Below are 17,318 nucleotides of genomic sequence, written 5' to 3' on the forward strand. Positions count from 1 at the left end.
TGGCACTAGCTTGCAGTGTTGCGACTACTTAGTGGCTCGGCAGGCTAGAGTCTAACGATGCCACGTCGTGCAGCACCAGTACCAGCCTCGCAGCAGCGATGGGATATAGTTCCGGCCAGATTTGGGAATTCTCTAGGACCCAACCTCTCTGACGTGGGAAATCACTAGATCAAAAAAAAAATAGTACCAAAGGTGACGCGCTAGATTCAAATAAGGTCCAATAACACAAGCATCCATCACCTGATGACCCAGGGCGCTTACTGGTAACTCTGTTAAATAAATAATTATTAATAACCCAAGCGCCTATCACCCAATAACCCGGGGCGCTTACTGGCCACTCTGTTAAATAAATAATTATTAGTAAATAACACAAGCGCCTATCACCTGATGACCCAGGGCGCTTACTGGCAACACTGTTAAATAAATAATTATTAATAAATAACACAAGCGCCTATCACCGTATTACCTGGGGCGCTGATTGCAAATCTAGTGAATAAATAATTATTCATAAGTATGTCAAGCACCTTCTTCCTGATGATCCAGGACACTTGTTTGCAACACTATTAAATGATAAAAAGTTGATCGATAACATATTAAACATATCACAATTTATTTTGATTGCCTATCTAGTACAACAAAGATCTTTTTAATTGGCGCTCTTGTAATTACTTGATAACTTATTATTCAATAGTAGCCAGTAAGTACCCCGGGTCATTAGGTGATAGGCACTTGTGTTATTAATAATTATTTATTTAAAAGAGTGGCCAGTAAGCGCCGTGGGTCATCAGGTGATAGGCGCTTGTGTTATTTACTAATAATTATTTATTTAAAAGAGTGGCCAGTAAGCGCCCCGGGTTATTAGGTGATAGGCGCTTGTGTTATTAATAATTATTTATTTAAAAGAGTGGCCAGTAAGCGCCGTGGGTCATCAGGTGATAGGCGCTTGTGTTATTTACTAATAATTATTTATTTAACAGAGTTGCCAGTAAGCGCCCCGGGTCAATAGGTGATAGGCGCTTGTGTTATTATTAATTATTTATTTAACAGAGTGGCCAGTAAGCACCCCGGGTCATTGGGTGATAGGCGCTTGTGTTATTTACGAATAATTATTTATTTAAAAGAGTGGCTAGTAAGCACCCCGGGTCATCAGGTGATAGGCGCTTGTGTTATTTATTAATAACTGTTTATTTAAAAGAGTGGCCAGTAAGCGCCCCGGGTCATTGGGTGATAGGCGCTTGTGTTATTTACTAATAATTATTTATTTAACAGAGTGGCCAGTAAGCGCCCTGGGTCATCAGGTGATAGGCGCTTGTGTTATTTACTAATAATTATTTATTTAACAGAGTGGCCAGTAAGCGCCCCGGGTTATTGGGTGATAGGCGCTTGGGTTATTAATAATTATTTATTTAACAGAGTTACCAGTAAGCGCCCTGGGTCATCAGGTGATGGATGCTTGTGTTATTGGACCTTATTTGAATCTAGCGCGTCACCTTTGGTACTATTTTTTTTTTGATCTAGTGATTTCCCACGTCAGAGAGGTTGGGTCCTAGAGAATTCCCAAATCTGGCCGGAACTATATCCCATCGCTGCCTCGCAGCGAGCCCAAGTGTCTATCCTTGTCTCGCCGCGCAGGCGCAACGTACTCTCTACGGTCTGCCACACACACCACCCAACACGGCCTCACCGGTCGACCACCGCTACCAAGCTATCTCCCAATACACTGACAGCTATCGCTCACGGACATACAGCCTACTTTCATGATATTTCTCATGTACACATTACTAAGGTGCCTTTGTAGGACCACGGGAGGGAGAGTCAAGCCGAGCTCTTAGATTGTTTGTATTATTACGGCCTCCGGGCCTTGTATCGAAATTCCGCGTGTTATACTTAGTAAGCCACATACACGAGGGAAAGAGAGAGCTATCTTTGAGACTCTCGCCGTTTATTCGCGATGATAAGGGCTCTGTGACGTGCTTGTACACACCTTCGCTTCGCCACGTCACACTATATACAATGGAAAATAGTGGGAGGTGCTGAAAATGGTGGAGCCAATCAGCACCGCGTGACCCTATCCGCCACACTGTCCCTCGACCCACTGTATGTGGTTTGAGAGCAAATCATTATCTCTTGTTAAACAGTTTTTTCTGTGATTTAAAGATTTTTTATAGCACACACAGTGCTTAGTTTGTATATTCGCTATGCGCCTAGGTCAGGTGGCGCCGTCGAGTGAGAGAAATTGTCCCTCGCTAAAATTGCCAGAATGCATGCAGCCTTGTAGGGAAACTTTTTAATAAGTTAAAAAAAAGTGTGTAAAGAATGGATTGACCAAATGAATCAGTGGTTTAAGTGTGTATTATGTTAATGTACAGTAACAAGTTTTGGTTGGTGTTGTCATATGTACTACAAGATTGGAAAAAATAAAAACATGGATTGTGACTGTGCTAACACAACATATATATGTGTATACACATGCTTGCACTTGTATGGAGCTTGATAAACACAAGTACTGCTTACATTTATCTATTTCTCACAACACAGTGTTCAATAAAAATTAATACTAATGACAGGTTAGGTTAACTTTTACACATTTATACTACGTTTCCATGGATTACTTGTGTTTTTTTAGCTTTACACAAGTTTAAGCATGTATATGCACTCAAATATGCTGTGTTTTCATAGTCGCAATCCATATTTTCATTTTTTCCAATCTTGTAGTACACATGGCAACACCAAACAAAATTTATTACTGTACACTAACATAAGACTTACTCAAATCACTGATTCAGTTGGTCAATTCACTCTCAATGACCTTCTTTTTAATTTATTAAAAAATTTTCCTATAAGACTCCATGCATTCTGGCGATCTTAGCGAGGGACAATTTCTCTCACTCAATGGCGCTACCTGACATAGGCGCATAGCGAATGGCACCCGCCTCATTGTTGACATAAGTAAGCACTTTATTAAACTAGCTGAAGAGTGGTGATAGTAAAAGAGTTTGAGAGTCGTATTTTCTACTGATGGTAAGTATATTATGAGCATCAATAAAATCGTAATACAATAAAAACGTGTTTACTATTTACATGAGTATTTTTTTATTTTACATGCAATTTAAAAGAGCTTCAATAACGACACATTTTAACTTTTACATGACAACTAGGACATATGTGAACAATATTAACTTATATGAGTAACCTATACTTTCTCAATAAGTAAAAGTTAAATTAAAATAACCAGATTCAAATACGTAACTTTGTTTATTTCACTGGTCGGACGATACAAGTAACTATCGAAAAAAAATTGGTCTTATAATATCCATAAAGGTAACGAATTTGATGTTCACACGTCAACTTGAAAAATCAAAGCTTTCTGCATCAACCAAACTTGTTTTTTATTATATGTGGTTCACCATCTCCCCACTTTGTGAACTCTTAAGCATATTTAATACAGTATTGTATGAATATCCCGCATTTTACACCTACCTAACAGTCTGACATCACCTTCGGCTATCTCCACATCAGCATTCTCTACGATACGTGGATCTTCACCAGCTAAATTACCATGATCCATTAAATGATGCTCAACTTGGGCGTTACCTTCCAAATTCTGCATTGGATGTTGATTAATCATATGCACCTCAACAGCAACAACTCTGACATTTTTTCTCAGTGGACGTTGATTATCTTGGTAGTCTTCAACTTGTGGGCATTATCTATTCCTTCACCAATAAACATATCGTGATCATAATTAAAGTTGATGCAAATTTGTTTTCAAACAGAAAACAGAATTACTTTTATCGAATCACCAATTATAGTAAATATTTAAAAATAACCCACCTTCTGCTGCATCTGCACGATCGCGTTATGCTCCTCGTTGACGTTTTTCATGCTTATCTTGTCGTGCATTTAATACAGGTGGCTGCTCAGGGATATCATCTACTTCTTCAACGATCAACACATCATGATCGTCGTTGAGTGCGTCTGGTGATAATTTTTTTTTGTTGTATGTAAATAATTTATTTTATCCTACTATTACTTTAGGTATTTCGAAATAATTTACCTTTTCCTGCATCTGCACAATCGTGTTCTGCGCCTTGTCGACGATTGGCATGCTCACCTAGGCGTGCATCTGGTACAGGAGGCTGCTCAAGGACATCATTTGTTTCTTCGACGATCACCATATTGTCATCATCGTTTAATACGCCCATTAAGAATTTATTTTTAAATAAAAAAATTGTTTATTTTATCCTACTACTTCTTATAGTGTGTATATCAAAATAATTCACCTTCGTCTGCATCTGGACGATTGCGTTCTGTACCTCGTCCACCATGTCCACGCCTTTGTCCACGACGTCCTCTCCGACCATGTTGCTGTTGTCGTTCATTTTGTTGAGCATTATCGATTGCATCTAGATTCAAGGAATTGAGACAAAATAATATTTGTTGACTAAGAAATATGATACACAATTAAATATTTTATTTGAACAAACTTCTAAAAAATAACACACACCAGCTTCACCACATACACGGCCACTTCTTCTACCGCCACGACCTCTGCCACCATGTCTTCCTCTATTACGACCGACGAATCTGCGGTTACCAACGACTTCTGCCAACGGTACATTGTTACCATTATCCTCTGCCTCTGGAATTACCAGGGCTTGCACAATACGATCGATGCGACGTTTAACTGCTCCAGCATTTTCAAACTTGCCCCCTTAATAACAAAATGACTAATAAATTATGTGTGGTATTTTTTTGGACACCTGCGTTGCATTATAGTAGTTTTCTTCTCATTTTGTTTTTAATTTTGTTAACAGTACAAAACAACGGGAATGAATAGTTTACCTCGACCTGGATCCCTTACAAAAACGTGCTGCATTTCTTGGACGAATCGTTCAGCTTCGGCAACTTCTTGCCGTACATTGAGTTCAGCGTAGAGTTCTCTTCGCTGTGCGAACGGCACTGCGAGCGTAAATTTAATTAAAATGATAACATTTCAAATCATTGCATTTTAAAAACGTATACGGACATTTATACATATAAGGAACACCGTAATCCAACCGTCTTTTGGCAATTACTTGATCGAGGAATTGTTGCACAGTAATCCTGTAATAATACGGGTAAAGTTGTAATTTTTTTTTGTATATAATGATATATGTGTACGTACCTTTTGTTTTCTATCAGACCTTGCAGATGTATTAAACGGTTGTCGTTCAATATCTCAATTTCTGATCTAGGACTCCTTAAAAGGTGATCGTTATTTATGTGGTCGCCATCACGATTGTAGTCTACCATGGTCTCAATTAGTGTTGCGTGTAAACACAGTCGATCCAACATGGATTGCTTGGTCCAAGTTCAAAACAATTAATAAAAGAAAAACGTAAAGAAACTTATAAATGAGAAGGTTAATATGAATTTAAAAAATAAAATAAGACAGAAGGTCAAGACAAGGGAGACTCTACTAAACAAAAAAGGGGGGAAAATACTAAGTAGATAAGTTAAAAAAAATAAGTTATAATAATAAATTTGACTGTTTAATAACTGAAATGAACAAAGGGAGGGAGGGGATCTACACAATTAAGTACAATCAAATAAATGGGAAAAAGCCGGTGGCATAAAAAATTCAGATTTATTAAAAGCGAATGAGAGTGAATATAATTAAAGAACAAATTAAACTAATTACACTATTAACAATGGGAGCAGTAGTAAACGTGTGTTGTGTTGGTACGTGAATGTGTGAGGATGTGCAGGAGGATCTGGTGGTAACGACTTCTGGTGTGTATGAATTCAACACGAGTGAGGGAGGAGTAATCTCCTCTGCGAACCGGCTGGCCCTGCACGGTCGCACGAGTCAGCGCAAGGCTGGTGAAAGCGGGCCGACACCCGAAAGTCGAAATTAGCTACCACCTGCGGGAGCTTCGTAATGATGGTTGTTGTGAGTGGCGTATTCGGGTGAGGACCCTGATTCCGGAACGAGAGATGAAATGGAGCGGGCGAACTGTATTGAAGACGTCGGGATGATGAGATGCACTAAGTAGGTGTAATAGACGTGTGATATGTATGATTTGTGGCGACGTGATTGAATGCGGATGCGTGGAGAGAATTCAACCTAAGATGATGGTGGAAATATGTAGACGGAGATACTGGTCGGATGATGATAAGAGTTTGTGGGATGAGTGACGTACGGATGATAAGCTGTTCGTGGACGCGAGGTGAAAGAATTAGCGAGATGTGTATTGAGCAAGGCACAGGTGATGCAGATGTGATAAGCGTAGACGCGCAGAAGGGTGAAAGAGATAAGCCGAGAGCGATTGTGAAGGTGGTTTCGAGTAGAGGAGGGTTGGGTAGAGAAGGGAAGAGTAGCACGAACGAGAGGTGAAAGGGTTCGGATGACGGTGAGGATGAGCAAGAGATTGCTGGATGAGTGATGAATTAAAGAACGAGAATTAGAGATGCAGAGGCACAACACGAATACGAGATGTGATTAATAAGAGATGTGGGAATGTAAAGAGTAATTAGTGAAATGATTAGATACGGTGATGAAGATTGGCGAAATATGAATAAGTATGAAGGTGAGATACAATTAAATATAAAAGACTTAGCGTCTCGACGACGATGTCCTGAGTTCTGGGGCTCGAAGACGGCGGCGAAGATCTCCTGCAGATGACACAACCTGTAAGCGGCAAAACTTCAAGCACTATGCGAGAGGTAATTACGATGCTTCCAATTCAGCGTATCAGGCAAGAGAGAGAGAGAGCGTGCAAGGAAAAAAATCGAGTCCTGAAGCCCCACCTCTCCCGGCCCTCCCGCTACCGCGCTGACAAGCTGTGAGCCAATCAGCGGTGGGTGCAAGCGTGTGCAAGGCTCCAGAGGAAAAGAAGTGTGTTCGTTTTAGAAGTTGAGATGAAGTTCCACTCTGATTCCGTCTCTTGACGAAACAATTAGGATTTCTGTAATTCAAGTATATTATTGATAATTACTCATTATATTGACTATTATCAACTACAATATCTGTATACACTAGAGAAAAACTGGAATACGTTGCATTACCTAACCAAAGAACTATAGTTGGGTGCTCATGAAATCGTTGTAATGCATGTTTATGAAAATTTTCGCTAATTCCGGTCATTCGAATAGCTACGCCGTAAACCGATACCATTTCAGCCAAAGGCAACCACGTATTTCAGGTATTTGTCTTGAAGGTCAGCATTCTTTATTTTGGATTTGACGCAAGCATATTCTTGTTAAATAGTCAAAACCGTTTTGGAAAAGTGCTGATGAAAGAAATGGTAATGACATGGCTATTTCTAATAAGGTTGCGTCTGTATCTGCAGTCATGTGTAGTTTCTGGCACCAATATTTCACGCATGCCTATTTTTTCATAAAAATGAACTTACGTGAACAAAAAAAATAATTTTACAAAATTATGAAATAACACGTAGTTAATTAAATTGTATACATCACCTGCTTGTAGTGAAACAGACAACCAGATATAAGTGCTTCAGGAAACATCATCCAAGCTGAATTTATTGCAGCTCGTTCGTAATCCATCATAAACGATGTTACATTTCCCCTTAGTTCTGGGTAAATCTCAATAATTTTTGTCCATATGGCATCGTACAGAGCAGTGGTTCTTCGAGATGATAATGATACGGGACATGCAAAATCAGAGTGTAAAGCGAATAATTGCTCGGAATGTCAGAAACCTCATCATAGCTTGCTACACAGTTTCTCTGAAAAAAAAAATTTTCATAAGAATTTAAAAGGAAAAGCACAAGCTTCGCAAATAAAACCTAAAAATTTAAAAAAGTAAAGCTTCAAAATCACCAATCGTAGATTCAGAGCAGCACGATGAGGTTTTGTGACTGGAAGGGGTGTATACTTTATTAAAGATTGCGCCAGTCAAAGTGCTAGGTCCACGCGGTTACATTCAAACTTACGCCTTATTGGACGACGGATCTACGCTCACTCCCATTAATGCAGAACTTGCAAGTGAATTAAATTTACAAGGCACCAATATTGATATACACTTACAGGGGGTTGTAAACACGGCTTCTGCTTACATGCTTTGTAAAAAGGTAAATTTTCATATCGACGATAATGATAATAAGCTCAAGATTAAAAATGCAATCTCCGCATCTGGCTTATCACTCCCTTCAAAAGAAATTGTCCGATGTATAGCAAAAACGCAAAGTATTTTTATTCAACCATACAAAAACGCGCAATCTAAGATTTTGATTGGGCAGGATAATTGGCAGCTATTAGTAAACAAAGAATTTTGTGCAATTTTTGAGCGTAATTGTTCTATTTCTTTGACACCTTTGGGGTGGGTCGTGCATGGATATGCTAGTGTTGAGAAAAACGAGGAGAAAATTATCAAAGAAGAAAATTTTTTGAACATTTGTGCATGTTTTGAAATTTGTAAATGCCAAAGGAAAAAATTCGATGAATTAATTGAACAATATTTTAAGATCGAAAGTATGGGTGTGAGTGAGATAAAAAAGATAAGTGCGAACAATAAAAGAGCTTATCAAATTTTAGAAAAAACAAACAGATGTTTGGGGTCTATCTGGGAAACTGATTTATTGTGGAAAACTGATCTGCCCCCAAACTCTGATACACAGAGAGTTGGTTTCCTGTAAGTATACAGTGAACGAAATTCGTACACCTACAGATGGCGTGCCGTCCTCATGAAATAGAGTGAATGTCCAGCGTACACTGAGATTTCTCGTGCATGCGCCCTACTACTGCGCGCTCGTCTGTGTTCACTGAGATTCCTCATGCATGCACCCTGCTACTGCGCGCTCGTCTATGTTCACTTGGATTTTTCGTGCCAACGACTGTGTTCACTGAGATTTCTCGTGAACGCTGTGAAATACTGTTGGCACGTATCATCGTTTTTTGTGAATCTTACGTATCTCGTATTTTCATTCGTTTGCACTATAAAATATAAAAAAATTATGGGCTATTGTTACGAATAAAATTCATAAAAATTCAATCACAAAAATTTATTTAAAAATACAAAATTATACGTTAGCTTGAACATATACTTGAACAAAAAAATTCATATATAATCTTTCTGTTTTATGATCGACTAAACTCATGAATAACTATTCGGGCTCACTACTTCACTAACTACGTCATTGCGTGTACGAGAAATCTCAGTGAACACAGTCGTTGGCACGAAAAATCCGAGTGAACACAGACGAGAGCCCAGTTGTATAGGGTGCATGCATGAGGAATCTCAGTGAACACAGACGAGCGCGCAGTAGTAGGGCGCATGCACGAGAAATCTCAGTGTACGCTGGACATTCACTCTATTTCGTGAGGACGGCACGCCATCTGTAGGTGTACAAATTTCGTTCACTAAGTACTTACAGGAAACCAACTCTCTGTGTAGGCGGGTTACAGCTTTAAAGCGTTTATACTCACTTGAAAAAAAGATGGATAAAAATAAAAATTTCTCCGATTTATACTGTAAAGAAATGCAAATATTTCTTGATGCTGGATTTGCGCGAAAAATTGACGGAGATTTACCGCGATCGCGAATTTGGTATTTACCACACTTCGGGGTAACAAATATAAACAAGCCGGGAGGGTGAGACTTGTTTTTGACGCGGCTGTCAAATCAGCAGGAGTAAGATTAAATGATTAACTTCTCACGGGGCCAGACTAGCTTAAAAATTTATTTGGAGTTTTGATTCAATTCAGACAGTACGAAGTTTCGTTTTCGGCTGATATTAAAGATATGTATCTGCGCGTGAAAATAAAGGAGGAAGATCGTGGTGCTTTACGATTTCTTTGGAGGGGGGTCGATCGTAAGTCATATCCTGTAGTTTACGAAATGTCAAGTTTAATTTTTGGGGCTAACTCTTCTCAATGTATTTCTCTTTACGTGAAAGATACTCATGCAGCTTGCTTTTTAGGGGAAATGCCAGAGGCCTCTATAAGTGTGGTCAGAAATTTGTGTGTAGATGATTACTTATCATGTCAGCGAACGGTAGAGTTAGCACGAAATTTAATTCAAAATGTGATCAAAATAAACTCACGTTCGAATTTTGAAATGCACAGCTGGACAAGTAATCATGCACATGCTATCAAAGAAGTCTCTAAAATTTCACAACCTAAAAATAATAAAAAAACAATTGTGTGATCGAGGAGGAGAACGCGTTTTGGGTCTTGTATGGGATAATAAAGCTGATACGCTCGGTTTCAATGTAGGTTTGCATCTTATCGCAGTCGAATTATTGTGAGGGGAGAGAAAGCCAACTAAACGCGAATTTTTAAAAGTCATGATTGCGGTATATGATCCGTTTGATCTGATTTTCCCTTTCTTGTTGAAGTCCAAAATAATAATGCAAAACGTATGGCGTAGTGGGGTTGGTTGGGACGATATAATTCGTGATGAGGAGTATAAGGATTGGTTTATATGGTTGCAAAGTTTGCAAGAGTTGAGTAATTGTCGTGTTCCTCGTTGCCTAACACCAAAAGGTAAAGCTTTTAAAAACCCTCAACTACATGCTTTTTGCGACACAAGCTTGCAGGCTTATGCAGCATGCGTTTATATTCATTTTGAGATGGAAGGAGAATTGTTTCATACAGCTTTGATAATGGCCAAATCAAGGGTGGCTCCAGTAAAACCGATGTCGGTTCCGCGACTTGAATTACAGGCAAGCTTAACTGCGGCGCGATTATTAAATGCGGTAGAAAAAATAGTTAGATATAAAGTGTACAAAACGTATTATTTGGTCAGATTCTCAAACTGTTTTACATTGGATAAAAGGTAAGCCACGATGTCATAAAATTTTTGTTGCTCATTGTTTAGGAGAAATAGAAGAACTTACTTCAATTAACGAATGGCGGTGGGTCCCGACGAATTTGAACCCGGCAGATTGTGCAACGCGAAGTAATTACTATAAAGAAAATGTAAAAAATTTGTGGTTTAATGGTCCTGAATTTTTAAAATCGGCAGAAATACATTGGCCACAGCAAAAAACTTTAGTGACCAAAGAAAAAAGCCCTTTAGACGAGGTTAAGGTACATAAATGTTTTGCAACTAATTTTGTCGTTAAAAAAGAAAGATTACCAAAATTAATAAGATTTTTTGGGTGGCGAGGGTTTTTACTTTTAGTTGTGCAGATAAAAAGATTTTTTGTTCGCTGGTATTTGAAAACTAAAACTAAAACAAGGGGATCGAATTTTAATCAAAAAGGGTTATATTTGAATGTGAAAGAGAAGCAAATGAGCAAGATTGAGGTAGATGATTTAAGACTGGCAGAAAACTTTGCGTTACGAATCATGCAAAGGGAAAGTTTTGATCATGAATTAAAGTGTATCAAGAAAAACAAAGAAGTGAATAAAAACAGTAGGATAGCCAATATTTTGCCTTATTTGGACGAAATGAATTTACTTAGAGCAAGAGGGCGAATATCGAATTTTAAAGGGGCTATTTTCAATCACAATCTAATCGTTCTTAATGGAAGGCACACAGTAGTAAGGCTTTTGATTTTTGAGTTTCACCGGCGATATCGGCATGCGAGCAATGAAACAGTGTTAAATGAGATTCGACAAAAATTTTATATCATCGGTTTAAGGAATGCTTTAAAAAGTTTAATCAAGAGCTGTACAATTTGTAAATTGAGACGCACTAAACCACAAAATCCGATAATGGCTCCGCTTCCTGAAAGATGATTAGCTTTTAAGCAAAGGCCATTCACGCATTGTGGAATAGATTATTTTGGGCCGATTTTTGTAAAAGTTAAGCGCAGTAGGGTAAAGCGTTGGGGTGTGCTTTTTACTTGCTTAACCACAAGAGCTATACATTAAGAAATTGCATGTAGTTTAACGGCTAGTTCGGCTATAATGGCTCTACAGCGATTGTCTAGTAGACGTGGCTTTCCCAAAGTAATGTACAGCGATAATGGAACAAATTTTAAGGGTGCATGTGCCGAATTGAAAGACGAATGTACAAAGCTAGATAAATGAAGTTTACACAATTACGCGTTACAGAATGGTATGCGATGGATATTTAATCCATCCGACGCGCGACATCTGGGTGGAGCGTGGAAAAGGTTGATAAGGTCGGTTAAAATCGCTATGAATGATACGCTTACAAGAGAAATAATGTGCGATGAGGTTTTATATTCAGTGTTAGTTGAAATCGAACACTCAATTAATTAACGACCGTTGACGCATGTTTCGGTAGATCCACGCGATGAGGAGGCATTGACGCCAAATCATTTTTTGATCGGGTCTTCGTCGGGTGAATTAAAAATCAACAATTGTGAAATAAGGAAAACAGGATTAAGGAATGAATGGCTTTTAGCGCAAGAGTTGGTAAATGTTTTTTGGAAACGTTGGTTACTCGAGTACTTGCCGACGCTTATTGCTCGTAAGAAATGGCTTAAAAATGTAGAAAACATTTGTGTAAATGATTACGTTTTAATCGTTGATATGCAGGCTCCACGAAATAATTGGAGAAGCGGGCAAGTAATAAAGGTATTTCCTGGAAAAGACGGAGTTGTAAGAGCGGCGAATGTAAAAACGAAGAGTGGTAAATTATTCCGACCAGCGCATAAACTAATAAACATTGTTAGCGAAAGTAAGGTACAAATTAAATGAATTTGTAGAAGGGGGAGAATTGTTACGAAAGAAAAGAAATTAAGATTGTAAGGCGAAAGTACGTTTAAAATAATTTTTAAATTTGTTTTTTCCGCAAAAATGTTTTACGCCTGCCTTTGAAAGAATGAGCTTTCAAAGGGCTTTTGAGCCTCACGGGTCAATGGACCTTTGTGTTTGTCATGTAGGCTCGAATACGTGCACGAAGATCTTTATACTTCGGGGTCGTTTGGCAAATATTTTAATTTCAGGGTGACAAGTTGTATTTTTATTAAAATTGCAATAGTGCATGTTCGAAATGTACTTTCGCTCGTATTTTGTTTTTTTTAAAAGAAATGCGACCGCGTTATAAAACATTATAGTAGTTGGCATGGTTACCAAGTTTTGTTTTTGTAAAAAATAATAAGTACCCTTGTTAGTTCGATTTACAACTGTTGATCGAAAAGTTTATCCATATTTCATTTATCTTTCCAAATCTTTTTTATGTCCTGGCTTTTACATGGTATTATTTTTAAAAGAATGATTTTTTTTTTACACAAATTGGACAGTTACAGACTCAACTGACACGGTGAAGGCTAGTTTACTGAAAGTACGTAAGTAAATCCATGCAAGAACTGGATGATCTGCTTGGATAGTTACGTATATGCAATTAAGAGTGCCTTAGGAATTTTTTTTTTTTTTATTAAACGCTATTTTCTAATTATCATCTGTTTTTTTATCCATGCATGATAACATACTTAAAGTGAAGTACATTACTACAATAACTTACTTTATAAAATATAAACGAAGTATAACCCCCTACACAGTGACCCAACTTATTACGACTCCATTGTAATGAGCCAACTTAATGTTATATAGCAGTTATATATCACGATACTATTATACTTACTCTCTACTTACGGCATTAAATATATCAGAAAACTTTTGAAAGTTTCTCTACATCTCCTCAATATTTCTTCTTTGAACTGTTCTTTCTCCAAAAGAAGAAAATTAGGTTGATAGATTTCTATTTACATACACTGCTCCTCGACAATACTTTGCCCTTCTTCTGGGCGATCTTTTCGAGCAATGGAGAGCAGTTTCTTCGTTGTCTCGAGTCCTGCTATCAGCATGATATATGTAACCATTAAAATATATTAGCGTACCGTATTTTCACGAACACCATTGTACTGCAAAACTCTAAGCTGATTTATTGTAGGCATTACTATCGAAGAACATTCAACAAGACTAATTCGGCACTATACTAAAAAACCATACTGTCAGATGTCATTCTAGAAATCCTATGAGATCTTATAATACAAGTGCCGTTTCTATGCCTGTACTTAGTTCTTTTCCACATAAACCCTTAAAATTTTCTAGTATGTGTAACTCACTTAATTCTATAAGTTGTTGAAAAATTTCTGCAAGAGATAAAAAGTCTCCACCGAAAAAAAAACTAACTCTAATTCTATTAGAGAATTACCAGCAAGTAACTGTCCAAAAACAAATTAATATAAATAAAAGTGCAAAATAACACGGACAAGTACTTATTACAGAAGTATTCACCCGAAGGGATAATCACTCTAGTTTAAGGGTAGTCCACTAATAAAAGTAATACAGAGGACTGAGAGGACTATAGTAAGGACTCATAAGAGGACTTGGTGTACCGAAATATAAGGACTATGAAATCTACAGAGAGGACTGTAAAGACTGAGAGGACTAAAAGGTAAGGACTGTGAGGACTTCGATGACTAGTGTTAGGATTGTCAGGACCGTGGTGACCAAAAATTAATCAATAACACAAGTGCCTAACACCCAATGACCCGGGGTGCTTACTGGCCACTCTATGGACTAATAAAATATTAATTGATAACACGAGCGCCTATCACCCGATGACCTAGGGCGCTTACTGGCCGCTTTGTAATATTATAAAATAATATTTAAAAACACAAGCGCCTATCACCCAATGACCCTGGACGTTCCCACGTCAGAGAGCTTGGATTCTAGAGAATTCCCTTGCTTGGCCGGAACTATGTCATAACGCCGCATGCTAGCGTTGATTCTACTATATTCGTATTACCCATACCTTTCTGGACATATTCCGTTATTTTACGTAAACGACATTGTATAACGAAGCAATAAATTTTTTAAATTTTTGAATGGAAACTAGATTATCGTTATCCTTAACATGATTATTATTGTAGTTATAATTATTTATTATTAGTTACATCTTTTATTTTATGAGAAAAATGACTATAAATGTTAAATGTTAGAGATATTCAATTAAGCCGCAAAGTTTCTATTTGTATTACCAGCGTGTAAGTGTGTTTACAGTAAGAAGTGCGTTGTCGAAGAGACTCGTACCTCGTACCCTCGTAAACCGCCGGCGCGAAAAATGCCGCGCTGTAGTCACACTAGTGTTGATTCTACTATATTCGTATTACTTATACTTTTCTTGACATATTCCGACATTTCACGTAAACAATACCATATATCACATTGCAATAAATTTTTTTATTAGAACAAAGTTCTTTATGTCGCGTACTCGGGGGGCTGAAATTCTAAAACCGACAGATTAGATGAAACGGAAATGGCTTACCGGAAGTCTCTTCCTCTCAAGTTTTTCCCCTTACCCCGTCCCCCTCACCAACAGTTCCTTACGCACTTCTCCTCACCCCACCATATACCTGCCAACTGTGCCACGCTACTCTCCTACAAACCTTTGCCCTCCATTCCCCTTCATACTCCCAAGCAAATAATTTTTAAACGAATTTTAATTTTGTTTGTCCACAATAATTTATCTCTAACTTAGAAATTTTTTCTTTTACAACGCTTTAAGAAAAAAAAAAAAAAAAAAAAAAAAACACTTTCCAGTTAGGAGATTTGAGCCCTCGACCTCCTGCATACAAATCGGGTACCTTACTCACACTACTACGAGCGCTGCCGACCATAGAGACTCGGTTTCTTGTACTTATCGTGTGGTTCGTAACTATAATATTCCATTTTCATATGCATTCACTGATAATACATATCATTAATGATAAATTATTTATTTATTTCCTAACTAATAAGCTTGAAAAATAAATTTAAAAAACAAAAAATTTAATTTGCATAAATATAGTTCTGTGGATTAAATTGAATAAGGTGCGTTATTACGCATTAAATGTTTGTATTTTAGGCGTTTGATACATAAAATACTGACCAATTTTTTTTAAACCTGATGTTTTTTGGCATTAAAATAATGCTAATAATTACTGTTATAAATAAATTATTAAAATAAAACATACACAATAGAGTTGCAGAACGTATCCATGGTTTTTAAGGGCGCTTATTTCGAATTTGACAAACGAATTATTTGACAATGTCACGTAATTAAATAAATATAAAAAAATAATTTGGAAAAAATTTACATACAGAAATTAAATGAAAAAAATTTAAACAAAATGCAATAATAAACAATAAAAAATAAAAATAAAAAGGTATTAAATCAAATTAAAAAAATTCGATGAAAAAAAACGAAATAAATAAATATGAAATGATAAGAAAAATTAAATGGAAAATAATATGAAAAGTAATAAAAAGATAAAATTGAAAAAAGGTGTCAGCATAGCCGTGTCCACTGCGCGAGACTGCTTCTTTACTATTATGTGCTAGGGTACAGGAAATTAGGTAAAAGGAAAAACACACTGCCGGTTATGTTTATAAAGTTAAACTAAATTTATTGTTGTACAGCCTTGCTGTCCTCTACATACAAAAACCCTTACCGTCGTTTATATCTGTCGTCTGTACAGGCTGGTAGCTTGTATTCAACTGACTTGTAGACCGATGCACAGCATCGGTCATATACTTAAGTACTACTATAATTATATAGACGGCGCTCTGTGTAAACTTTACATACAACACTCCCTTCAGTTTCACAGAACGCCAATCTTAAATTCTTTATGAATGATTGTCTTGCAAAGTAAACTGACGGTCTTCCTCTCGCTATCTTCTGGAGCTCCCTTTACTGATTGTTGCCTAAAACAGATCCAAACAATAATGGTTAGTTTTGAAAAATAGACTTTGATTCACTGTCGTATAATGTTATAAGTCATTTAGCAGTTTGGCAGTCAATTTCTCATGCCATTTAATTGGTAAAGCTTTGGTAAAAATGTCGGCAATCTGTTCTTTAAAGGCGATCCATTTGATTTCTATAAGCCCGTATTTGGCGCACTCCTTCACATAATGTTCTCGTACAGACGCTATATGTCTAAGTTTTGTTCCACCATAAGACTTAGCGCTTGCTTCGGCCACTTTATTGTCGCGCCATACAGTCATTGAATAAAATGTAGTGTTTAATACTGCTGTCAAAGTGTTTCTTAGAGCCATTAGTTCTTGACATGCCTCGCTCATTGCAATGTATTCAGCCTGGCAAGTCGACAACGAGATATACGTTTGTTTGTGTGTTCTCTAAGACACTGAGTCGCCAAACAGTTTTATAACGTATCCGCTTGTCGTGTGTGAATCTTTGCAGTCCGCGAAGCTTGCGTCAGAATAAGCAGTCACGATTTCTGTGTTTCCTTTAAATGTCAGTCCTTTCCTTTTAGTACCATTGAGGTAACGGAAAACTCTCTTAACCATTTGTCTATCTTCTTCAGTAGGATAAATCTGATGTCTACTTAATACATTCACTGCATAGGAGATATCGGGTCGAACAGTGTTTGCCAGATACAGCAAACTGC

The 17,318-nt window shown here is 37.4% G+C and overlaps 1 protein-coding gene across 2 annotated transcripts; it reads right to left on the minus strand.

Annotated features, from left to right (window-relative positions):
- Positions 1–3,269: 3,269 nt before the first annotated feature.
- Positions 3,270–5,866, minus strand: LOC149374144 (uncharacterized). 2 transcript variants are annotated; one of them, XM_089594506.1, is made up of 9 exons: positions 5,684–5,866; positions 5,168–5,343; positions 5,030–5,106; positions 4,846–4,962; positions 4,508–4,714; positions 4,284–4,406; positions 4,058–4,162; positions 3,835–3,978; positions 3,270–3,710 (listed from the first exon to the last, which is right to left on the minus strand). In XM_089594506.1, exons 2-8 carry the CDS (start codon positions 5,335–5,337, stop codon positions 3,860–3,862), a joined length of 918 nt encoding a protein of 305 aa, XP_089450632.1. In that variant the 5' UTR covers positions 5,338–5,343; positions 5,684–5,866; the 3' UTR covers positions 3,270–3,710; positions 3,835–3,859. The 2 variants fall into 2 exon arrangements, with proteins under 2 accessions (XP_089450632.1, XP_089450631.1); XM_089594505.1 differs by having other exon boundaries at positions 3,270–3,716.
- Positions 5,867–17,318: the final 11,452 nt, after the last annotated feature.

The sequence above is a fragment of the Copidosoma floridanum genome, unplaced genomic scaffold (assembly GCF_036245765.1).
Source record: "Copidosoma floridanum isolate Cflo_tuat_1 unplaced genomic scaffold, Cflo_Japanese_pri ptg000021l, whole genome shotgun sequence".
Classification (NCBI taxonomy): domain Eukaryota; kingdom Metazoa; phylum Arthropoda; class Insecta; order Hymenoptera; family Encyrtidae; genus Copidosoma; species Copidosoma floridanum.